General features: G+C 43.3%; 2 protein-coding genes across 4 annotated transcripts in view; one reads left to right on the top strand and one right to left on the bottom strand.

The window, feature by feature from the left end:
* Nucleotides 1-6: 6 nt before the first annotated feature.
* anapc10 (anaphase promoting complex subunit 10) lies at nt 7-2,738 on the top strand. 2 transcript variants are annotated; one of them, XM_034165174.1, is made up of 6 exons: nt 12-141; nt 1,569-1,690; nt 1,777-1,867; nt 1,939-2,059; nt 2,146-2,199; nt 2,310-2,738. In XM_034165174.1, exons 2-6 carry the CDS (start codon nt 1,576-1,578, stop codon nt 2,487-2,489), a joined length of 561 nt encoding a protein of 186 aa, XP_034021065.1. In that variant the 5' UTR covers nt 12-141; nt 1,569-1,575; the 3' UTR covers nt 2,490-2,738. The 2 variants fall into 2 exon arrangements, with proteins under 2 accessions (XP_034021066.1, XP_034021065.1); XM_034165175.1 differs by lacking the exon at nt 1,939-2,059 and having other exon boundaries at nt 7-141; nt 2,103-2,199.
* Nucleotides 2,739-7,357: 4,619 nt separating this feature from the next.
* The window catches only part of LOC117505468 (F-box/WD repeat-containing protein 7-like), a 32,110-nt gene continuing 13,983 nt past the window's right edge, over nt 7,358-25,484 (bottom strand). Inside the window, exons 1-13 of one of the 2 annotated variants that reach the window (XM_034165133.1) lie at nt 25,027-25,270; nt 22,127-22,206; nt 21,820-21,955; nt 20,211-20,345; nt 20,001-20,124; nt 17,333-17,469; nt 17,135-17,248; nt 14,845-15,026; nt 11,362-11,587; nt 11,211-11,277; nt 10,916-11,059; nt 7,944-8,093; nt 7,358-7,865 (exon numbers count right to left, since the gene is read on the bottom strand). In XM_034165133.1, coding sequence (XP_034021024.1) covers nt 7,732-7,865; nt 7,944-8,093; nt 10,916-11,059; nt 11,211-11,277; nt 11,362-11,587; nt 14,845-15,026; nt 17,135-17,248; nt 17,333-17,469; nt 20,001-20,124; nt 20,211-20,345; nt 21,820-21,955; nt 22,127-22,206; nt 25,027-25,065 — 1,668 coding nt within the window. In that variant the 5' untranslated portion in view covers nt 25,066-25,270 and the 3' untranslated portion in view covers nt 7,358-7,731. Of the gene's footprint in view, nt 7,866-7,943; nt 8,094-10,915; nt 11,060-11,210; nt 11,278-11,361; nt 11,588-14,844; nt 15,027-17,134; nt 17,249-17,332; nt 17,470-20,000; nt 20,125-20,210; nt 20,346-21,819; nt 21,956-22,126; nt 22,207-25,026; nt 25,271-25,484 lie in introns of those variants that run through there. The other variant, XM_034165132.1, reaches the window with a different exon arrangement.

Raw genomic sequence — 25,484 nt, 5'->3', positions numbered from 1 at the left:
ACGCCAGCTGTGACGTCACTTACGCGCGACTTGGAATCGCCAAAAGTGCCAGATTCGAAACCAGGATCTTCGTTTTTTGTTAAAGAACGTCAAATTGGATGCACCGACAGAGTGGTTTGGCTACTTTTATTAACTGTCAGTGTAAGTATATTTTTTTTATCGTAACATAATGTTAGGATTGATAATCCAGCTAATGGACTTTGTTAACCACAGTTTGTCCGTTAAACGACCAACAGCTTCAAAACTCTGTTTTATTGTTTTTCATTACACTATTTTTAAGCAGTTTTAAAATGTTCACTTTCAAAAAGGTTTCAGAAACAAAGGGGGGAAAAAGCATGTTACCTCAGTAACACCCTGTGGCACCTCAGTGTCACCACAGTGTTACTTCAGTGGCATCTCTCTGTTACCCCAGTGGCACCCTGTGGCATCTCTGTTACCCCAGTGTTACCCCAGTGGCACCCTGTGGCATCTCTGTTACCCCAGTGTTACTTCAGTGGCATCTCTCTGTTACCCCAGTGGCACCCTGTGGCATCTCTGTTACCCCAGTGTTACCCCAGTGGCACCCTGTGGCATCTCTGTTACCCCAGTGTTACCCCAGTGGCACCCTGTGGCATCTCTGTTACCCCAGTGTTACCCCAGTGGCACCCTGTGCATCTCTGTTACCCCAGTGTTACTTCAGTGGCATCTCTCTGTTACCCCAGTGGCACCCTGTGGCATCTCTGTTACCCCAGTGTTACCTCAGTGGCACCCTGTGGCATCTCTGTTACCCCAGTGTTACTTCAGTGGCATCTCTCTGTTACCCCAGTGGCACCCTGTGGCATCTCTGTTACCCCAGTGTTACCCCAGTGGCACCCTGTGGCATCTCTGTTACCCCAGTGTTACCTGTGTGGCACCTCAGTGTCACCGCAGCTTCATCTCTGTTACCCCAGTGTTACTTCAGTGGCATCTCTGTTACCCCAGTGGCACCCTGTGGCATCTCTGTTACCCCAGTGTTACCTCAGTGGCATCTCTGTTACCCCAGTGTTACCTGTGTGGCACCTCAGTGTCACTGCAGCTTCATCTCTGTTACCCAGTGTTACCTCTGTGGCACCTGAGTGTTACCTGTTACCCCAGTGGCACATCTGTTACTTCAGTGACACCTGGTGTTATCCCTGTGTTACCACCATAATGCCCTGTAGCATTTAAGTATTTTCTTGTGTTGCCTCTTTGGCACATCAGTGCCACCTCACTGTTATGTCAGTGGCACTCTGTGGCACCTCAGATTGCTATCACACTGTCTAAACCAAAAGTGGAGATATTAAATTTAAATGTTTGGAACAGCCCATTCGCTTTCTTGGCGTTATTGCACAGCCTAGTGTTGGAGCCTCAACATTCATGCTCATTAAATAAGCCAGTTTCTTTAATAATCTTTGGTTCGATTGATGTGTTCACTTTTAACATATGTGACACTTTATTAAGTCATCACTTAACTTGTGATTGTGTTTTTTTTTCAGATATTCAAAAGATTTTCTTAAAGAGAGTCTGTGATTAAACTAAATAAATTCTGAAATTTTGGCAAATTATTACAGGATCAGGATGGCCACCACAAGTAAGACGCCACCTGGTGCCGACCCGAAGCAGTTGGAGCGAACTGGGACAGTGCGGGAAATCGGCTCCCAGGCAGTGTGGTCCTTGTCCTCCTGTAAACCAGGTGAGTCTCAAAGCCAGAGTGTGCGGTCATGTGACCTGTGTTCATTCCCCTGTGGTGTCTGATGTCTGTCCCTTCCCCGTCTCCAGGATTTGGCGTGGACCAGCTGAGGGACGATAATCTGGAGACATACTGGCAGTCTGACGGCTCGCAGCCTCACCTGGTTAACATACAGTTCAGGTAACGCAGACGACAAGCGTAAGATTTGGTTTATTTAGATGCTTTTAGTTTTTTGTTTTTATTGTGTGAAGGAGGAAGACTACGGTGAAGATGTTGTGCATTTATGCAGATTATAAATCGGACGAGAGCTACACACCCAGTAAGATCTCCGTCAGAGTAGGCAACAATTTCCACAACCTGCAGGAGATCAGGGTAACTCCTCTTCCTTCACCATGACTTCTCCTCCTCCCTCTAGCCCCACCCTCTTCTCCATGACTCCTCCTCTTGTTCCTTTGCAGCAGTTGGAGATGGTGGAGCCCAGCGGCTGGATTCACATCTCTCTGCTGGATCAGGTAACACTGATTTCACATGACCTTATGTGTCACGTGACTTGCATCCGATTTGCAAATCCGATCTCTTCACAAGTCTGTATGGCGCATGTTTCTCTGTGTGTGCGTTTCAGCAGTCCAACAAACCAATCCGAACCTTCATGATTCAGATCGCTGTGCTGGCTAACCACCAGAACGGCAGAGACACGCACATGAGGCAGATCAAAGTCTACACGCCGGTAGAGGAGAGCTCCATCGGCAAGTTCCCACGATGCACCACCACTGATTTCATGATGTACCGCACCATCAGGTGATCTGGGACAATGTCAACCTGCAGTGTGGACAAACCCAGGAAAAGGAAAAACAAGACTAATACATGGAGCTGTGGCCGTTACCTTGAGGGGGACTGACACAGACTAATATCTGGAACTGTGACTGTTATCTTGTCAGATGCTGATTGATTGTATATTGATTACCAAATAGTTTTTGTCAGTTTTTTCAAAGTATGTTACTGATATTTGAAACCTAAGTTGCCAATATGTAAATAAACATCAATAAACCTTAAGTTAGTTTGTGTTTTGTTTTTTTTCTCCCCTAAAATGAATGTTGCAAGTGGTGGAAAAAGAATGATCAATAAAACCCGTGGCTGTAGTTCAGCAGTCTAACCGGTAGAGGGAGGCAGCGATCAATAAATGATTCTGATGAACAGTGGAACGGGAAATCTTGTTGCTATAGTAACATTTTCTTTTATACTTTTCATTTATCCTTGTTACTTTTATTTCCTCCCTTATGCCACCTTTACTTTCAGAAATCTAAAATCTGCAAAAAAAAAAAAAAAAAGTTGTTTCGGCCTTTGAAGGAAAAATCTAGCACTCAACTGACGACTCAGCATTTTTATATATATAAAAAAGCTTTATTGATCATTTCCATCTCAGTTTTTCATATTTAAAAAAAGCTGAATACTTACATCCTCTGTGTATTTACAATATTTTACACAATTACATCATGACCTTGTCGCCTCTGCAGAAGTCAACTTCACAGAAACTGCAACTTGTTGCTAGGGCAACTATCATCCCAACCGCTGCTCACTGGCTGGAGTCGTTGCCTGGCAACAGAAGCTTATCGATTTAATATCTTAAGGGGAGTCACATTAAATTATTTACTTTTTATTAAATATTTTAGCAGAGTGGTGGGAGAAGAAACAAGCTGATCTGATTTTAAATTCTGAGATGATTGTGAGCGCTGGTATCAATCAAACCACGACTGGACGTTTTCCTGTTACATTTGCAGCACAAACATATTTTAAACAAACCTCAAAAGTCTGAGTGCTTTGGTCTTTTAGTTTACCTGAACATTAGTTGACTTTTGGCAGCCTGACAATCTGCATTCTGAGAGAAAAATATGCATAAATAAGAAATCAGTAATACACACTTTTTTCTTTTAATAGCATCACATCCTCTAAAAAAGTCACATTTGAAGTTATGGCACTGATCTAAAGATTTCATTTTTGTTTTTTTCAGGACTCATCTCCTCGTGCTCTCTATGACAATTTATTAGGACCACAAAAAAAAAAAAAATGAAAAAATATGTAAAACTTATAACGATAACAGCATTCAATTTAGAGAAGTGATACTATTATTAATTAATTATTAATAATAAGATATTACTGAATTATGAGTTTAAAATACAGTACTATCACAGAAATAAAATATAAGTAGCATAGCAGCATGATTTAAAATTATGAATATCTCCACCAAAGTCCACTAATCCACCAGATGTGATACTCTATCCAGATCAAACTGGAATTAGTCAGGTTCATGTCCTCCAACTTTTTGATTTGACAAAAATACTGTTAATTTTTTTTTAGTAATCCTGCTAAAAATTATATGTCAACTCAGGCTCAATGTGTTTGTTAATACAGTTTGAAAATTAATATTTCTAAAAAAAATTTCTTAAAGTGCATCTTTATTGTAATCGTGATGACATCACATCACACTGAAATCTCACAAGTTGTGGTTTAAATTCCCCTTGAAGAAAGAAAGGGGGCGCTGTTCAGCCTGAAATTATTTTTGCTACAACTTTAGTTTTTAATAATTAAAATGTGCACATTTTACAATGTCCCCAAAGTGACATTTAGTCAAAATATGGCCAAAAACGTCTATATGCTGGTCCTAGCTTCCAATATTAGCCATCAGCCTTAGCTGCTAATGTTACCGCACAGATTATTTAGCCATATCTGGGTATATCTAACATTTTAAATATGCAGCTGGACAGCAGAACAGAGAATTTTGATGTTAAAGTGATTTTAAATGTTTTTATCTTGTTCCAATCTCATTTAGCACCAGTTTTGACAAGTACAAATGTGAATTTCAACAGCTAAAATCAATCTGCGCTAACAAACTCAAAAATCCTGTCCTACTCACATCTTTATTCTTGAAACATCAGAGCCCTCTGACATGGGCCTAATATTCAATCAGAGTTTGGTGACAACAGTAAACCTTCAGTCCCAAAATTCCCAGTTAGTCTGCCTGAAATGGTGGTGGACGTCATGCTGTTTGTATTGCAGTTTTTAAACTAGAGCCCAACCGATGTGGATTTTTCTTTTTGGAAGGCCAATATGATACCCAGAATTTAAGAGTAAAAAAATTTACAAAACTGATATACGAGGTCTGTCAATAAAGTATAGGTCCTTTTTATTTTTTTCGAAAACTATATGGATTTCATTCATGTTTTTACGTCACACATGCTTGAACCCTCGTGCGCATGCGTGAGTTTTTCCACGCCTGTCGGTGACGTCATTCGCCTGTGAGCACTCCTTGTGGGAGGAGTCGTCCAGCCCCTCGTCGGAATTCCTTTGTCTGAGAAGTTGCTGAGAGACTGGCGCTTTGATCAAAATTTCTTCTAAACCTGTGAGACACATCGAAGTGGACACGGTTCAAAAAATTAAGCTGGTTTTTGGTGAAAATTTTAACAGCTGATGAGAGATTTTGAGGTGATACTGTCGTTTTAAGGACTTCCCACCGAGCGAGACGTCGCGCAGCGCTCCCAGGCGCTGTCGTCAGCCTGTTTCAAGCTGAAAACCTCCACATTTCAGGCTCTATTGATCCAGGACGTCGTGAGAGAACAGAGAAGTTTCAGAAGAAGTCGGTTTCAGCATTTTATCCGGATATTCCACTGTTAAAGGAGATTTTTTTAATGAAAGACGTGCGGGCGGATTGCAGCGTCGGCTCGCAGCCACCGCGACGCTCCGCCACAGGAAAACACCTCTGTTGGAAGCCTTAAGGACAAGTTGGAACATGTCCAGCTGTTAAACAATTTCTCATATACTCACTCCACTGAAAGCCATCAAAAGCCGCCTGGATTTTACAAATGGTTATCAACACGGAGGTGTTTTTCCTGTGCTGCCGCACCGCGCCGGCTGCGTCCCGATGCGCGGACCCGTCCGCACGTCTTTCATTAAAAAAATCTCCTTTAACAGTGGAATATCCGGATAAAATGCTGAAACCTTCTGAAACTTCTCTGTTCTCTCACGACGTCCTGGATCAATAGAGCCTGAAATGTGGAGGTTTTCAGCTTGAAGCAGGCTGACAATGGCACCTGAGAGCGCTGCGCGACGTCCCACTGCGTGGGAAGTCCTTAAAGCGACAGTATCACCTCAAAATCTCTCATCAGCCATTAAAATTTTCACGAAAACCAGCTTAATTTTTCGAACCGTGTCCACTTCGATGTGTCTCACAGGTTTAGAAAAAATTTTGATCAAACAAAGCGCCAGTCTCTCAGCAACTTCTCAGACAAAGGAATTCCGACGAGGGGCTGGACGACTCCTCCCACAAGGAGTGCTCACAGGCGGATGACGTCACCAACAGGCGTGGAAAAACTCACGCATGCGCACGAGGGTTCAAGCATGTCTGACGTAAAAACATATGAATGAAATCCATATAGTTTTTGAAAAAAATAAAAAGAACCTATACTTTATTGACAGCCCTCGTATCTCCTGGTATCGACAGAGAATTGAAACATGAACTTAAATAGTAATAACGATAAATATAACCAACAACCAACCAATGTACATCATGCTGTCATCTGGATTGGCAGTTACCGCATCTCATTGCTCAGCGTTTAAAAAAAAAAAAAAAAAAGACCTCGTATATTTTTGCCCCACCTAGCTGGCAGCATAGCGACCACTTGTCTCCTGCCACTGTAAAATGCCCACTTTGATCTTCAATGAATGGCAGCTGGTCACTTTGCTTCTGTCTCTTATAGGTAGTTATCAAGGGGCGATGGGGTCCCAGCCATGCTTGAAAGCATGTTGCTCAGCAACCTGTACTGGGCAAACTACATTAACACCATTTCCAACAGCAAGTGTTCTTTAAAGTTTTCCAGAAGAACAAAAATAACACAGATACTGATATATTGGTGTAAGGATCATATTGGCCGACTTTCAACCAATATATCAGTCAGGCTCTATTTTAAACATTAGCATTTGTAACAGAATTGCAAAAGTTCAAAAGAACTTATAAATTCAACAAAAATGGGTAACTTTGCCTCCAGCTAACATAAAGTTTAAAAACAGAAAACATGGCAAAACAGCTGCTGGTGTAACAAGGCATCCACATGCAGCGCCTTGACACCTCCAACAGATTTTTTCCACTTCACGTCACAATTTGGCATCAATGGGGTCAGAGGTCTGATACACCCATTAGACCCAGGACAGCAAAAGTCTATGCAGAAAACTGAATTTCACTATCTCACCTAGTTCCTGAGCTATGTTCATTCATATAATTTAGACAATGACCTCTCATTTGTACTTGACCTTTGACCTATGACCTTGATATGACCTGTGCTGAAAGAGGACGGTCCACTGAGCTGATACACCAAGTTTGGCTGAAATTGCTCTTTGCATTTTGAAGATATCACGGCTGGACAAGTAGCCTTTGAGTTCATGTTTCCACACCTTAAAGCTACAGCGCCCTCTTCTGTTGCCTCAAATAGTTGCTTGTGTGTCTCCAGCTGTCTTGAAGAATTAAACTGGTCAGTTTAAACAGTGTTGTCAACTTCCTGATGGCTTCAGCAGCAATAAAAGTGATTGTTCTGAACGTCTCTTACATTCACACGGTTAAGTCCCGCCACTCTGGGAAATGTACAATAGGAGGGTCACCCAAATACTTTAGTGTTTTGTTAGATTTTTCTTTTTTTTATTTTTGACAGATGCCACACATCTGTCAGACATTCATATGTTGTCACAGAAACGGTTTACATCCATGTATCCGTCCCTCAGATCCACATTCAGGTGTTGCCATCAGGCCGCGGTTTATCGTCCTTTTCTTGGTGGTTGTTTGTTTACCTGACTGTAGTGTCATTTTGTTGTTGTTTATGTCCGTGCAGCCATGCTATGGCGTTCATGTTGTTTCCTTACATTCTGTGGCGTAATGGCGGCTGCCTGTCAGTGTCAGTGGATCCACCTGTGACTTTGGTCAAAGATGTGCAGCTTTTGCTGTTAAAAATAAACAAACTCCACACCCCCATCTCTGCTTGATGACATCACCATCCTCACCCTCAGTTTGTCTCTTTCTTCATGTCCTCCAGATCGAAATCTAGGACCAGCAGTTTGGTTTCCTCTGTGCCGTTCCGGCTCCCGGCAGCGCACACCAGCCGAGTGTCTGATGCTCTGATTCGCCAAACTACGCCGCCTGCAGGGAAACGTTCAGAGTCACGTATCTGGGACGGGTCCACATACAGAGAGCGTGCCATCGCTGTGCCGCGCTCACCTGATCCACGGCTCTGCAGCACCACCACATCTCGCACCCAGGCTCCAGTCCACAGGTCCCACAGTTTGACCGTCCCGTCATCAGAGCTGGACAAAACCAGGCCGCGGCAAAACTGCAAACACGTCACCGCCGACTGATGTTTGTTGGAACCTGGAGGAGAGAAAGAGTCACACAGTGACCTTTGACTTCCTCTGGTACATCGTCTATACCTGCCTGACTAAAACAGGCAACGATACCTGAGGGATTCCACGATATAAGCTGGCACTTTACTCAAACAACTACAAAAATAAGTCCAGAATCCGCTTATCCAGATTGTAAAGAGCGGAGGCTGTAACATCATGCCGCAGCTCTGCGGAGGAGACGGGCAAAAGACGTATAAATGGAGGGAAACCTGATCCAGTCTCACAGGAATTGAACTCTCACTCACTCTTTGCAGCACATAGTCAGTGTGTCTCCCGCTCTTTGCAGCATAGTCAGTGTCTCTCCCGCTCTTTGCAGCATAGTCAGTGTCTCTCCCGCTCTTTGCAGCATAGTCAGTGTCTCTCCCGCGCCTTGCAGCACATAGTCAGTGTCTCTCAGGTGCCTTGCAGCACATAGTCAGTGTCTCTCCTGCATCTTGCAGCACATAGTCAGTGTCTCCCCTGGGCCTTGCAGCACATAGTCAGTGTCTCTCCTGCGTCTTGCAGCACATAGTCAGTGTCTTCCTCTGGCCTTGCAGCACATAGTCAGTGTCTCTCCCGATCTTTGCAGCACATAGTCAGTGTCTCTCCCGATCTTTGCAGCACATAGTCAGTGTCTCTCAGGTGCCTTGCAGCACATAGTCAGTGTCTCTCAGGTGCCTTGCAGCACATAGTCAGTGTCTCTCCTGCGTCTTGCAGCACATAGTCAGTGTATCTCCTGCGTCTTGCAGCACATAGTCAGTGTCTCTCAGGTGCCTTGCAGCACATAGTCAGTGTCTCTCAGGTGCCTTGCAGCACATAGTCAGTGTCTCTTCTGCATCTTGCAGCACATAGTCAGCGTCTCCCCCGCACCTTGCAGCACATAGTCAGTGTCTTCCTCTGGCCTTGCAGCACATAGTCAGTGTCTCTCCCGATCTTTGCAGCACATAGTCAGTGTCTCTCCCGATCTTTGCAGCACACAGTCAGTGTCTCTCCCGATCTTTGCAGCACACAGTCAATGTCTCTCAGGTGCCTTGCAGCACACAGTCAATGTCTCTCAGGTGCCTTGCAGCACACAGTCAGTGTCTCTCAGGTGCCTTGCAGCACACAGTCAATGTCTCTCAGGTGCCTTGCAGCACACAGTCAGTGTCTCTCAGGTGCCTTGCAGCACACAGTCAGTGTCTCTCAGGTGCCTTGCAGCACACAGTCAGTGTCTCTCAGGTGCCTTGCAGCACACAGTCAGTGTCTCTCAGGTGCCTTGCAGCACACAGTCAGTGTCTCTCCTGTGTCTTGTAGCACATAGTCAGTGTCTCCCCGCACCTTGCAGCACATAGTCAGTGTCTTCCTCTGGCCTTGCAGCACATAGTCAGTGTCTCTCCCGATCTTTGCAGCACATAGTCAGTGTCTCTCCCGATCTTTGCAGCACATAGTCAGTGTCTTCCTCTGGCCTTGCAGCACATAGTCAGTGTTTCTCCTGCTCTTTGCAGCACATAGTCAGTGTCTCCCCCGGGCCTTGCAGCACATAGGCAGTGTCTCTCCCGATCTTTGCAGCACATAGTCAGTGTCTCTCAGGTGCCTTGCAGCACATAGTCAGTGTCTCTCCTGCGTCTTGCAGCACATAGTCAGTGTCTCTCCTGCGTCTTGCAGCACATAGTCAGTGTCTCTCCTGCGTCTTGCAGCACATAGTCAGTGTCTCTCCTGCGTCTTGCAGCACATAGTCAGTGTCTCTCAGGTGCCTTGCAGCACATAGTCAGTGTCTCTTCTGCATCTTGCAGCACATAGTCAGTGTCTCCCCCGCACCTTGCAGCACATAGTCAGTGTCTTCCTCTGGCCTTGCAGCACACAGTCAGTGTCTCTCCTGCGTCTTGCAGCACATAGTCAGTGTCTCTCCTGCGTCTTGCAGCACATAGTCAGTGTCTCTCCTGCGTCTTGCAGCACATAGTCAGTGTCTCTCAGGTGCCTTGCAGCACATAGTCAGTGTCTCTCCTGCGCCTTGCAGCACATAGTCAGTGTCTCTCCTGCGTCTTGCAGCACATAGTCAGTGTCTCTCAGGTGCCTTGCAGCACATAGTCAGTGTCTCTTCTGCATCTTGCAGCACATAGTCAGTGTCTCCCCCGCACCTTGCAGCACATAGTCAGTGTCTTCCTCTGGCCTTGCAGCACACAGTCAGTGTCTCTCCCGATCTTTGCAGCACACAGTCAGTGTCTCTCAGGTGCCTTGCAGCACACAGTCAGTGTCTCTCCTGCGTCTTGCAGCACATAGTCAGTGTCTCTCCTACGTCTTGCAGCACATAGTCAGTGTCTCTCCTGCGTCTTGCAGCACATAGTCGGTGTCTCTCCTGCGTCTTGCAGCACATAGTCGGTGTCTCTCCTGCGTCTTGCAGCACATAGTGTCTCCCCGCACCTTGCAGCACATAGTCAGTGTCTTCCTCTGGCCTTGCAGCACATAGTCAGTGTCTCTCCCGATCTTTGCAGCACAGTCAGTGTCTCTCCCGATCTTTGCAGCACATAGTCAGTGTCTCTCCCGATCTTTGCAGCACATAGTCAGTGTCTCTCCCGATCTTTGCAGCACATAGTCAGTGTCTCTCCCGATCTTTGCAGCACATAGTCAGTGTCTCTCCCGATCTTTGCAGCACATAGTCAGTGTCTCTCCCGATCTTTGCAGCACATAGTCAGTGTCTCCCCCGGGCCTTGCAGCACATAGGCAGTGTCTTCCTCTGGCCTTGCAGCACATAGGCAGTGTCTCTCCCACTCTTTGCAGCACCATCAGCGTCTCCCAACACTCTTTTTGCAGCACATAGTGAGTGTCTCTCACCTTGCAGTGTATGGAGACACTGTCCTGTCCGGACGTCCCACACTCTGACGGTCGAGTCAGCGTTCCCAGACACCAGAATGTTGTCACGTAGTTCCATGCCACTGGTCAGTGACTGGTGACCTGTCAGTGTGTGGACACACCCACCTGCACAGGACACACCCACTTTAATAATTCTTGCATTTAAGTTAGTTTTATTGTAAGCTGGTTTTATTTTATTTTCAAAATATATTTATATTTTTTAATATGACAAAATCATCTTTACTCATAATTTAAAATACTGTATTGTAAACTTTACCCGTTTCAGCGTCCCACACTCTGATAGACGTATCCAATGATCCACTGACCACAAACACACCGTCAAACTGGACATGAAATGAGAGAAAGAAAACAGTGACTGAACCACGTAATAAACCGTTGAAGACATTTCCACTGATAAATTTTAGTACCTGCAGCGAGTACACTCTGTTGGTGTGTCCCTGCAGCGTGTGCAGACACGCCTCCGTCTCGGGGTCCCAGACTTTCACCATGTAGTCATAACCGCCGGACACCACACGGCACCCGTCGTACTGCACGCAGCGCACCGCCGCCATGTGACCTGTCAGCACGTGCTCACAGCGACCCGTCGACACGTCCCACATGCGCAGCGTGGTGTCCCGAGAGCCAGAGACCACCCTGAGAGAAAGTGACATCACTGAAGTGTCGTCCAATCAAGTCACTCCAATACTGCTACAGTATGTTTACGCTGACACAGATCCATCATTTCTGTACATCATTGTGCGAATGTCGTGAATTTTTAAATTTAGGTTTTCTGAGGTTGTCTCTCCTACTCAGCCTGCACAGTTCACTATTTTTGTGCGTTTGCCACTAAACTGTCTCAAACATTCATTTTAAAGTTTTTCTGGTGACATATTACTATTAAAAATTTATATTCATAAAATAAAAATATAATTAATATATTAATATATATTGATTAATATATACAGTAAAACTTGCATATAATGGATTCAGGCAGACCAGTAAATTTTGTCCGTTAAAATCGAAATCCGTTATACGTATAAAACAGACAAAACCTGTTATATACATGTAACGGATTAGTTACAGCCAGAAGGCGCCAAACGATCTTCGGGGAATCCCCAGCTCCAATTACGCATATGGTTTTCCTTGATTAAAAGGCTGACCTTGAATCAGGACCTGCCGGGTCAAAACTTAGTCTAAAAAAAAAAAATGAACACCTGCCTTAAATAATCGCGGGACATTATGTGCATTAAAAAGATTACATTTAGTCGAGTCACTCTTTTTTCTAAGTTAGCTGCAGAGTAGCACCTTATTTATGCTTCTGCAACTCTTTAATTCTGTGGCCATGCAATGACGTCGACCTGCGTGTGACCCTTTTAAAGTTCTCTGTTGCGTCTTTCTGCAAATACAGCAGGAACAGTGGCTTTTTCTGGATTAATTTGTCCCTCAATGAGCTCCACGTCTTTATATAATCATCAACCTCAAAACCAACGGTACGGTACGTATAATTTCCCTCCATGAATTGCGGGTCATGTGAGTGTATTTTTCTGACTCCGTGTTGTTAAATTGGTCATATTTGTGGACTTTTCTGCCAAACGTATTTGGTCCAGAATCAAAATGTATTCAGCGTGCGTACTGCAAAAACGATTAAAATATGACGGGAGAGGAAAGAGTGAAAACGTAGAAGTGACAAATCACAGCTCTTTGCTGTCTCTGTCATTTATGAGGTGCACATCAGGCTCCGGAGAGGGTTCGCAGCCACACAGACGGCTCCAATCTAAAACGGCTTGGTTCGTCACACCCAGGGATAGGTGTGAAACTTAACACCATACGAGTATTACAGTGCAGGCAACAAGCTGCATTTTGTTAATAATCACCAGCCTTGAATTACGCCCTGCCTCCTTTGGGCACCGGGTCTGAGCATGGTTTGAAAAAACAAACAGTTGGTCTTTTTAATGATGGAAGTACAGCCCCACTTTCCTTGAATCGGTGCGTGTCGGTGCTGAACTTCATTTCTTACCTCTGTTACTGGGCACGTCCAGGCTGCTTGGTCCCGTACATGCGAGGGGTTTTTAACGGAAACACATTACGATGGGGCGGGATGTTTTGTCCAATGTGAACGAAAATCCGTTATATACTTTATACCAGTGATTCTCAACCGGGGTGCCGCGATTGATCGTCAGGGGTGCCGTGGGTATTTTTCATATTCGCGATTACCGTGAATTATTTATTTTATCCACAAAGCATAAAACGACTCAGAATCTGACGTCAAACGTGCTGCAGCCACGCTCTCGTCTTAAGGTGGGACAATAACAAGGAGGCTGACGGCTGATTAAAACAGTGCCGTCTTCTTCAAAAGCCGTCTAAAATGTCGGTGTGTGTGTGTGTGCCTGTGTGTGCGCACGCAGAGTTAACAGGCTGCAGACTGCGAGGGAGGGGGTGTGTGAGGGAGATTCCTGAATGCAGGCGCGACACGTTCAGTGCGCAGCGAGCGCGGAGCAGAGAGAGGATTTTAACCCGAGGGAACGTTAACAAAACGGAAACGTGAAGCTGCCTTTACTTCTCTCTGAACTTTCTCTAAAGGTGTGATTCTGCCGTTACCGTCCTGTTCACACCATGTGCGCGTCGTATGCTGAATTTATCATGAGATGAAATAAACGGTCAAATATCTTTAAAAACATATTTAAAAAATGCGAATATATGAATGAACTGAGCCACAAAAAAAAAAACAATGTTCAGACGCACAGATCACAAAAAGCAGGTGAGAACTCTGAACTTTAACAGCTGTTATTTTCCAAAGGTATTTAAATGTTCAATCTTGAGCTTAATGCAGTGTTTAAGCACAAAACGTGACTGATGAGGAGAAACAATTTCAGAAATGCAACAGAAACAACCACAAATCAGAAAAAGTTGGGACTGTATGTAAAATGAAGATAAAAATAAAAATTGCACCATTCCCAGTTCCTCCACTCACAGAAGCCAAACGTTCTTCCAGAGTTGTGTAATTATACTACAATAGTAGAATATAAAGAAGGGGGAAAAAAAGAAAAAAAATAGACAATATATTCGTCAATCGCAATTATTTGTCTGACAATTAATCGTCTCCAGAAATTCCTAATCGTGACAGCCCAACTTGAGATCAGAGCGCAAAATGCTTGAGGATTTTCGAAATGCTGTGTTTTTTCTGTATCGATTTTCTATTAATAATAATAATAATAATAATAATGATATTTGGGTTTTGCGCAAAACCAGAGGTAATAGTATTATAATATTATTTTGGTTGGTGGTGTACCGCAGGATTTTGTAAATATAAAAAGGGTGCCGCGGCTCAAAAAAGGTTGAAAATCACTGCTTTATACAATATACTTTCTTACATCATATGGAAAACCATACAGAAGCACTGGGACTTTTGCAAATATCCAGTTTTTAACGATGACGGTATAGGCAAGTTTTATTGTATTACATAAAAATAAATTAAAATATAAAATTTCATTATATTAATATATAACACATATATTACCATAATAAAAATATTAATACAGATAAATAAAAGAAAATATGCAAAAAAAAAAAAAAAACCCAAACCATCTTGACTGCACCGTATACATGTGTACATATGGTGTATGTTTTTTAAAGTGTGTATTTAAGCTGCGTGTGTGAGTTTTGGTTCATGTACTGTGTAAACTGTGCCTGTGCGGTTGTAGGTGTGTTATCAGTTTCTGTATTCTGAGGAGTTCCACTGGTTACCATGGAGACATGCAGAAAGCAATGTGCATGCGCGTCATCGTGCATGTATATAAATCTGTGTGCAATTTTTTTAAAGTGCGGTGTAAGTGTAACATTATTTCTGGTTGTCATGGAAACAAATGCAGCAAAAAGAAAAAAAAATGTCAGTCGTTCCAAAAGTGTGTTACCGGTTGCCGTGGAGATGCATGCAGCGCACGGTGGATGTGTGCCCGTACAGCGTGTGCACACACTCCCCGCTCTCTGCATCCCAGACCCGCAGTGTCCGGTCAGTAGAGCCACTAATCACCGTGGCGACCGCCATCTGACTGCACCAGACGCCGCCGGTGTGTCCCGACAACGTCCGCAAACACTGAGACAGACAAAGAGATGGACAGACAGAGGAGCCGTGTGTGTTTTTCCCATGTGCAGCAGAGTCATTCCACTTTTGATGAATTGTGCTTGTGTGGCCCCTCAATGGGGCCCGACCCACACTTTGACTTTTAACCCCCCCCCCCCCCCCCCCCCCCCCCGAGTCCTCACGAGACTAGACAAACAGGAATCACTCTGTGTGCGTGTGTGTGTCAATATTTGTTCCACTTTCACAGCTAGCCTTGAGACACTCTGGGAATTTCACCTTGAAGGCGTTGTAGTGCTGGTTGCCAAGGCAACAGAGGGAAACTTTGCTTTGACGACTGTTGTAGAGAAACGGAGGGCTGCAGTGCGCCTCAACGCTACGGCACGACACCGACACACGTGCACACAGTGGGCCAGTGTTCGTGTAACGAGAGAGACAGAGCGCGTCTCATCCTCCCTTCAGGCTATATGTGTGTTTTTCTTTCTGCAGGGAGCGCACGAGTCTAACGAGCAGGTCGAAACGGAAGCAAACGCAGGCGTGGCTGGAAAGAATGTTCAACCGAAACCAGATGCACACAAAGACAGAGTGTGTGTGTGTGTGTTTGTTTGAGAGGACTTATTATGATAAGGCCAACACGCCGCTATAGCTTTGGTGTCATGATCCTCCTGACCCCCGAAGCAATGAAAACAGAAGGCGCTGCCACAAAATTCTGCTCTACTGACGTAGAAACTGCAGCAAAATCACATCAATACAGTTTGCATCTGGACTAGTTTAAAAATAATAATTTTCTCCCCCACTGCTACAGTGACTCATCGAAGCAGCTAGCTATGTGCTCCTGAACACGTAGCTAGCGCAAATCAAACTAGCTATGTGCTCCTGAACACGTACCTAGCGCAAATCAAACTAGCTATGTGCTCCTGAACACGTACCTAGCGCAAATCAAACTAGCTATGTGCTCCTGAACACGTACCTAGCGCAAATCAAACTAGCTATGTGCTCCTGAACACGTAGCTAGCGCAAATCAAACTAGCTATGTGCTCCTGAACACGTACCTAGCGCAAATCAAACTAGCTATGTGCTCCTGAACACGTACCTAGCGCAAATCAAACTAGCTATGTGCTCCTGAACACGTACCTAGCGCAAATCAAACTAGCCATGTGCTCCTGAGCACGTAGCTAGCGCAAATCAAGCTAGCTACGTGCTCCTGAGCACGTAGCTAGCTCAAAGCGAGCTCAAGCTCGCTGAACCCACTTACAAATATCTGATTTTCTGGAATAGAAGTTTCAGGGATTATTTAAAAATTATTATTATTTTTTACTAATTTTGGAATTTCTGTGACATATACGACTTGTGCGACTTGTATATTGAAAAATCACATTTATTACTACTGCTACTATTACTACTACAAAACTCCAACAAAAAAGAAACTACAACAGTCCTCAAAAATCCAAAATTAAAGTGCTGATGAAAAGGAAAAAATAATAATCAAATAGACATTTTTATTGTAGGTATTCCAAATTTGTGCATCAGCAATCAGTGATCATCTGCATCAGTTAACATCCAACATGTTGTCCATCGCACATTTATTTGTCTCTTTTTTTTTTGGAATTTGAAAGTCGTTATGGTAAGTAACAGCGCATACTGTGGTGTGCACATGTGCTACACTGAGCTCTGGTCAGTTGCTAAACTGGACCTCAGGGAAACAAAGAGTTAAAAAGTTAATTCCACCTACAGATAAAAAACGGCAAGTTATACTCTGTAAGATACGGTAAGCCATGTACTGGATAAAGGTTAGGTCAAGTCTAGAAATATGCGCTTGTCATTGCATAGACCACAATATAACAGTAACCCGTCCATTCCCACCTCTCCAAAGTAACCATCTATCTGCTACAGGCAGGTGAAACATGAGCGCGTCTCTGGCCGGGGTTATCAACACTGAGGCATCTGCGTGCTGGATCACATCCAGAGAAACATGCCACATGCTCATCACCTCCTTCTTAGCATTGCCTCAATTCAAATGAAGACCTTTGGAAACCACACCCACAAGACTTTGGCAAACAGAAAAGTCATCGTCAGCTTTCCCACAAACGTACGCCGCCTCAGAAACGAGAACTTCCTTTTACCTTTCCCGTTATAGCCGACCAGACTTTGAGAGTGTTGTCATCAGATCCACTGACAATCAGATCACCGCTAAACTGGAGACAGGTGATGACATGATCATCATGACCTTTCAGCACCTGGAGAGAAGCTGTGATGAGTTCAATGGCATTCCGTACATATATGTGTAAAACGTCGCTTGCTGAGTCAGCAAATGTGGCTACCATGGGTTCCTGTGTCTCGCCACTCCTCCAGTTGTTTTCAATGCGGTGCTGTCTGATGTATGCCGACTTCCATGGACTGATGGCGATGCTGGGCCTACTGCACTTTCTGCGTGCAGATGATTCACACTCAGATATACCTGAATAGAGGCACGTTGGGCACCACATGTTACCAACAGCATTGCTGCAACGCGTGCAGTTGAGTACTAGCAAAATCCTACTTAAAATAGCCAGACAAAGTCAGTGCGCTAAAAAGGGTGGACAGCTTGGTCGCACACCAGGTCATTTCTTCTTCTTTGGTGGATTTTTATTGCATTTTACTGCACTCTTCTGAATTTCTAACAAGCTCATGGAATGTCAACCACACCTGCTCCTAATTTCCAGTGTGCAAATCCCTGCAACAATCCCAGACATGTCCAGTGAGTGGCACACAGGCATATGGGATAATCCATTCATAAACAAATGCAATATTTTTATTTTATTTTATTATCGCTTTATGGATTTGGTGCAAGAAAGTTCACCCAAAGTTTAATCACTTTATTCTCATTTTACGCCGTTTTAATTTGGAGACTTGTTCGGGGGGGGTGACTTGGTTGGCGCCACTGAAGGCATGAACCTACCAAGGGGGGGTCAAGGCTAGGCTCCCCTGGAAAAAAAAAAAAAAATCTATAACTTTTCCCTGCATTCTAGGGCAATCTGGGAAGCGAAAAATGTTTTTAATACACAATTTTTATTTTAAACAATGAAAATCTAAGTGTGCATGCAGCAGCATTCATCAATCCACCTTTTGTTCAAACAAAGACCTTTGCCATATTTTATCACACCTTTGGACAGCAGCTTAGGTGGTGGTGGTGGCGGGGGGGTGCAACCCTCTCAACCCCCTTCTAGAGCCGCCACTGTGTTCTTTTAGCATGATAATAAATCTGGTAGGGAGCGACTTATTCATTCACCCACTGCATTTTACAGTGTGCATGCATTCCTAGGCTTTTACCAAAGCCTAGGAATATCCCATGTTTAAGGTTTGAGGGGTAATAATGTTTGGGGGGCATGTGCACCTGCAAGTGCTGATCATTAAAATCTTTCAGCTCTTCTATCTTCATTAATATGGAACAGATGTGCAGCTGGTTTATATTCTAATGGCGCTAACGTTAGCGTGCTCCTGCAGGTATTACGCTGCCCGTAGCATTAATACAAACTAGCCTCCACTGGCTGACTTGCAGTTAGCAACGCCTGCATTAGTATGGCTGTGGCGTGGCGCAAACGCTGCTCATCGGTATGGCTGCTGGGTGCCGGTCGTGAATCTCGGCTGACTGGCAGAACGCCCAGACAGAGAGTGAGAGAGAGAGAGAGAGAGCGAGAGAGAGAGCTGCTGCATTGCGCTGAATGAAGGTGGACTGAGTGAATGTGTGCAGCTGGATTTGAATGCTGCACGCAGGTTAAAATGGAAAAGCCATCGCCTGTATGTGCAATCTGCACTTTACATTTCCACCTGCAGTGTGCCTGCTCAGAGTAAAGAACAAAAGCAAAAAAAATCTTAAAAAAAACAAAACATCGATGTTTAATCTATTCCAAATATACAGAAAATCATTTATCGTAGTCTGTCAAAAAAAACAAAACGCAAATGACAAAGGAGAATCCGGCAGTGGAATTTTCCAAAGAATACATCTTTTTTCTTTTTTTTTTGTAATTTGCACCGAACTGGTCAAGATGCAAAATATCCACTGACATATTCCACGTAAATATCTCACATGGAGCTTTGTTTTGATATTCATAACCTCATTTATGCTCAACATTAAATGCGGATATGGGCGGAGCCTTCTGTTCACGCTCTGCGATAACGTCGTAGGTATTGGCGTTGATTTTCTGACAGCTTACGATGTTAAAACGCAGCAACACCACCTGAAATCGTGGAGGCAGCATAGCCACCTTGACATGAAGATACAACCTTAAAGCGAGGACTGTTAGCATCAATCACCTCCATCAAAACCACTTCCTACTCTTTTGTCCTCAATACATTATTACAATCTGTTTGACTGATGCTACGTTTAATTATGTCAAAAAGTTTTCAAGATAGTCTGCAGTGCCCTCTAGTGGATGTTTTACTTTACATGCATGCCAATGTGAAGGACGTATATTAGTATGTGGGCAGTGATGTTACACTGTTTAAAATGCATGTGATAGACTTACGCAAACTAAATGTGAACAAGCGTGAGACCACAAAAGCAAACGCTGTATTAGCTAACCTCGGGACGGAATAAAAATCTACTACATTCTGCTCTACCCAAGTGTAAATTGTTCCACAGCCACACTGATAAGATTGTAATATGTGGCTGGATACTAAAATACACCTGTTTCAGTTTAACAATAAATAATTCAGGTAGTACGCAAGCTAGCTAACCAGGCTAACCCATACTGTACAACCAGCGTGCTTCGACAGTTGACCTGTAGCTGGGTCAAACTGATTTATAGTCTAACAATATGCATTTATTGGGTCAGTAATTTCACAAAATAATTAAACCTCACAGTTATTACTTTACGCGTTTATGCACAATGATTAGCTCAACACATTAGCCATAGCGGAACCCATATTCCATTGCATTAACTTTGCCATTCCCAAGTTTCATCAGGTAGGTTCCAGTTCAATAAGCGCCGTCACAGCGTTAGCATTTACCTTCCTCGCGACACTTTTCCCGCCACAGCAGGTTGTCCTCGGCCAGGATCCTCCAGTACCTGCAGGTCTGAGCCGCCTGCAGCAGGTCTCTGGGAGCCAGGAAGGTCAGCACGTACAGAGCCAGCTAAAAAAACAAAAGACCGCATTTACACATCGCACAAGTATGTCTTGTTAAACCCACGTGTGCTCTCCCACGGTTTACACGGGTACCTCTTTAGGCAGCAAGGATATGAAGTCTCTCTGGAATTGTGGCTCGATAACCTGCATCATGTGCTTCACCTGACTTGTCTCGCATCTGTCAATCAACTCGTCCAGAGCCAGTAACCTCTCGGGACCGGTCCATGTCTGTAGGATGAAACAAACTAGAAAATGTGGAGGAAGAAATTTAAGGATACCGCTTCTGGATCTTTCAAAGTGTAATGGGGCTTTTTTTTTTTCAAAAGGTTTTCTGTCACTTTTAAATTGATCATCTTGAAGCCTTTTTAGAATTGTTACACCGGTAGGTTATCTCTAATTTATCTATATTTAAAACAGTTTAGTTGATTTTGATGTTGGTTTGGGCGTGTTCAAAGCCAGCGAGAAAAGGGATTTAGAGGCATAAATTCTGCACTCGTGGTGACATAAAACCAGTTTAAGAGGAGTAACAGGAAGACAGAGGACAGGAAGGAGAGGAACAGTAGTACCCTGTAAGTCAATAGCAAACAGTATTTTTGGTATTTATATTTGTGTATTTATAATTATATTTGCAAATTGCTTTTTATTTTCACTTACGATACTCTGTGTGCGTCTTACCCTTTGTGCTGCTATACAATGCTGCTGGAACCTCAATTTCCCTGAGGGAGTCTTCTCAAAGGATTACTAAAGTTCTGTCTAATCTAATCCAATTTGTCCTTTGTCAGATGGTTAGTTCCAAAGAATAGATGGATTGAAATCTGCATGTTACGTCGCTGCAGGACGAGACCTGTACCTATTACTCCATCACTGGATGCTAAATGCAACACAGACCGTTGTTACTACAACAAGAATTAATTATGCAAATAGAAGAGCACACAATTCTACCTAATCCAAGTAAGCCACCAAATTTTACTTTGGACCATTTGTAGTCCTGTTGCTAATTCTTCACATCTCTTCACTGTAACAGATTCAGATCCTGATCCTAAAGCAGAAGAAAGAACTTCTTTCTTCTGCATCAGCGGACTGGATTGAAATCAACAAAATGAACCGTCTAACTTTGTTCAAAATTATATCTAAAGTTGTTGGAAGGTGATTGGTGAAATCGCTGGAGAGTTACTGTGAGGGAGCAATTTTCAAATGGTGCCAAATGGTTCCACATCCAAGGCCCATTTTCAACATCAGCCTTCCTCTTGCTAACACCAATGTACGCACCAATTTTGAAATCAAGAAGTCATAGCATTGTTGAGTTATCATGCAGAAACCATTTTCAAATGGAGCCAACTGGTGCCATGATTAGGAGGAACCTAAAGCCCATTTTCAGTACCAGTCTTCAAGATCGCTGTGATCAAGCCACATACTTAATTGCGAGCGAATCCTATAAAGTGATGAAGGGTGATCAACAGAATGCAGATCCTGTCCCTAATCAAGAGTAAAATGTAAATGTTTGTTTCGATTGATGAAGTTGATCATGGCATCAAGTGTTGGGGAAATCAGGTCCAAACAGTTTTTGTAATTCTGCCCTTTTTTTTGGGGGGGGGGGGGGGGGCAACATTGTTCCATACATTTCCCAAAAAAGTTGGGGGGGGGGGGGGGGGGGGGTTATATAAACTGCGCTACAACGTGAGAAATATTTCTGCATTCTAACCTGGAACGTATGCAGCCAATCCTGCAGGCCAGATGGGGGCGGACCCGAAGTGACGCGCCGCCGTTGAGCTGAATGCCCATTGGCCAGCCGCAGGTCACCAAATGTGGTGGGTGTGGCCTGAGCCAGATGAGAGGGGCTGACGGGAAGGGAAAAACAAACAAACAAACAAACAAAAAATCATCTGTAGCAGTTAGCATTTTCACGCTGATAAATGAATGCAAAAAAAAGGGGGAAGCAAATATAAAAACTGTGATGATCTAGCAGTCAAAGAAAAATAAACTAACCTACAACAAAAGTAACATCATACCTGAGGTAACTGCCTTTGCAGTGCTTCTTCCCTGAAGGGAACGGCCGTCCGTCGGGACCATGGTCCAACTTCCTCTTCATCTGGTGATTAAACAGCAGAGACAACGTGAGAGAAAGATGATGTTTTCCTGATAACGGCGGTCACAAAACCGCCAGTGGTCAACCATTCAGGTTTTACCTTCAACTCAAAGCACACTGACACTGTTCACTGATGTTGCGAAAAAAAAAAAGCAGCAGTTGGACCCTGAGCTTCAAAGGATCCTAATTTGTCCAAAAGGCATCTGGACATGAGTGATTTGATAAGTCAAAGTAATTTTATCAAGACAGATTATGGCTACTGTTGACCTTTGAACTAAAAAAAAATAAATAAATCAAAACCAACAGTATGACTTTGAGCATCTAGTTTTATTAAGGATATGTAAGCAGTAGGCTTTTATTTATTTATTTTAAATAAAGATGATGTGCCCAGAATGCAAACTGTGAGAAATTGCAGGGTTTCTTTTCTTTTCTTTTTTTTGCACTTCTGAAATTGACCAACATTTCAGGAAGTGTGCAGCATGCTCCCGGTGGCAGAAGGTGGTGCTGCAGCCAACGTCTCCGCCACCTCGCAACTTTGCATCTTATTTTCTCTGAATTGGTTTCAGGTGAGGATAAGGGTGTTATTTTTCTGAAATGTATTTAAAAAAAAAAAAAATGTGTAAATTTGAACACTACTTTTACTGCTGGACCACAGTGTTGCACACTTCTGGAAGTCTTGCCCAACAGCAGTCACGCCAGTTCAGCAATAACCCAAACTTTTTTTGCGCTGAGGAGGAAAGACGATAACTGAAACTAAGCCGCTGTGCAGCTCTGATATGGATGCAGCTGGTTTTCAAACGTACAAACTGCTGCATCACCTGCTCCCGCCCGCGCTGCAGACCACGCCGCTCTGAATCAGCTTTCTGTCTGTCAGAGCAGGAATGCAGAAAATCAGAGGAATGTCGCCAGTGCAGCGCTGGTCTAATTTAAAAGCAGCACACAGCGAACAGGCTGCTCACAGTGGGATGGCATGCACGACTGGAGGGCAACGTCAGAATGTTTCAGAGAGTCATACATGACTGTAGCGTGCGTGCTGCAGAGCGCAGTCTGAGCTCTAACACTCCCACCCAATAAAATGCAAACATGCTATTACTTTGGAATTTTTTTGTGTATGTGTGTGTGTTTATTCATTCTTGAGAACATGATTACTAACATATCATGCAATGTGATGTGCTCCCCGCTCCCCATTTCAATTATTTCATTATTAAAGAAAGTATTTTGTAAAAACAAAGTCTGAGCAAACTGGAAAAAAAAAAAAAACTGACGCCCCCAGGAACCTGTGAAATTTCACCTATTGTTTGTCATGTGATATGTATGATTCTTATCAACATCAACCAATTCCCTTTTTAGAAATAATCAATGGGAAATTCTGAGAAGGGGAAAAAATAAAAAAATAAAAATGGTCATTTGGAACCCACAACCTCTGGCACTGGTTTAAACTGAAAACTTGAACTCAATCTGCTGCTCTTTTTAAGATCAAACAGCACTTTTTAAACATGTCGTTGGTAGTTATTAACAGATGTCACGACAGCGTGGATTTCATTAGAAGAAACAACAAAACTACTTCGGGGGCCTAAAAACTTCAACATTTCTGTTCTGGTGTCTGTGTTTCATTAACATGCTTTATAGGAGAAATAAACACAGGCTGGTATCTCATTGAAAATAAAGATATTTTACAATACTTTATGATATTAATATGTTACCATAAGGAATTCTAACCTATAATGCAAAGTTTATTACTTTTAGAATATGAACAATATGATTTCTATAGATACATTTTTTTTATTGTATTAGTATGTCAGTAGTATTCCTGACAGTGAGTTGTACTGTGTCAATTAATTTGGGGTAAATGTGTCCTTGGAGTGACAGGATTGTTAAACTGTCCTTCAATAATCTGTTTTTATCCTGTAAAAAGCCAAAATGTTGATTTTAACCCATGAAAAAACAAATATGAAAGACCCCGAACAGGACTATTTGAATTCCTCCTGGATTATATCCCGTTTAAACAATTATTTGCACGCTACCAAAGTTAAAAAATGATTCAAAAGACAACAAAAAGAATATCATTTACACAGTGTAAAAAAAAAAAAGTCCAAATAGGTAAATTCCAAATTTTTCAATTTAAAATCCAGTTGAAAGCTGGTTTCCATACAGCTGTATAAAAACAGTTTAATTATCTGGTTTAAACCACATTAGTGGAGACCAGTTTGAATCCACAAGTGGTTCCCAGCAGGTTAATCCAGCCTGTCCTCATTCAGCACTTACAAAAATAAAATAATCCTAAAAAAAAAAATAATAATTATAATAATTTGTCACTCATAAAAAGGAGCAAATTGTAATTTTTGAATGGACAATAAACTTAACATTTAAATAACAACGTAACATAATTAAATGATGCATTAATTAGCTTAAAAAACAGCTGATTATCTGGGTGGTTAAAGATTTGATTTGTAGGTGTAAAGATAAAATTTAAATTGTTTTATTTTCGACGTCTCGTGCACCTGTAACACACTTGTGGTAAATGCGGCAGTTTTTAGGGATTTAAACCAACGACCTGCTGTTATTTCTGTTTGTCGGTTCAGGATCAAAGAGCAGACATCAGTCGAGGATCGATAATCGATAATCAAAGTCAAAGCGATAGATGGCGCGTGACAGAGCAGATCAAACACTACCGCAACGATCCGCTGCACGCACGCACGCACGCGCGCGCCACCAGAAACGCCTCGTCATCCCGGTTTGAATCCGGATCACCTCCAAAAATGCTGCACGACAACCTTCATAAAACATCTATAGAAATATAAAGGCGAATTAATCGATACTCACTTTGTAGAAGATGAGCTTTAAGGTGCCGTAAAACCCCATGACAGCAGATTAAATCAAAACTGAAAGTACAAAAAAATCTGTGATTATATTCCAGAATCTAATCCGAGGATGACACAGTGACATCAGCGATCCATCCAGTCAATCAGCGGATCGATTAAGCGCGTAAATCGATCATGTGGACAGAAAAGAGTCCGCGTGCTTCAGGAAAGACTGAAAACTGACCGAGTGTTCGAGAGAGTCAGTCAACCAGGACACGTCAGGCATGATCTCTAAAGACAGACAGAGATAGAGAGAGAGAGAACAGGGAAGGAGAGCATTGGAGAGAGAGAACAGGAGTAGAGAGACAATGAGAGGGATAGAGCAGGAGAAGGAACAGGGGAGAGAGAGAGCAAGGAGAGGGAGAGAGCAGGGAGAGAGAGAACAGGGGAGAGAGAGAGGGAGAGGGAGAGAGAGAGAGA

The sequence above is a fragment of the Thalassophryne amazonica genome, chromosome 23 (genome assembly GCF_902500255.1).
Source record: "Thalassophryne amazonica chromosome 23, fThaAma1.1, whole genome shotgun sequence".
Lineage (NCBI taxonomy): Eukaryota > Metazoa > Chordata > Actinopteri > Batrachoidiformes > Batrachoididae > Thalassophryne > Thalassophryne amazonica.
The sequence above is the reverse complement of the archived record's forward strand: the minus strand, read 5'-3'. Positions and strand labels throughout refer to the sequence as shown.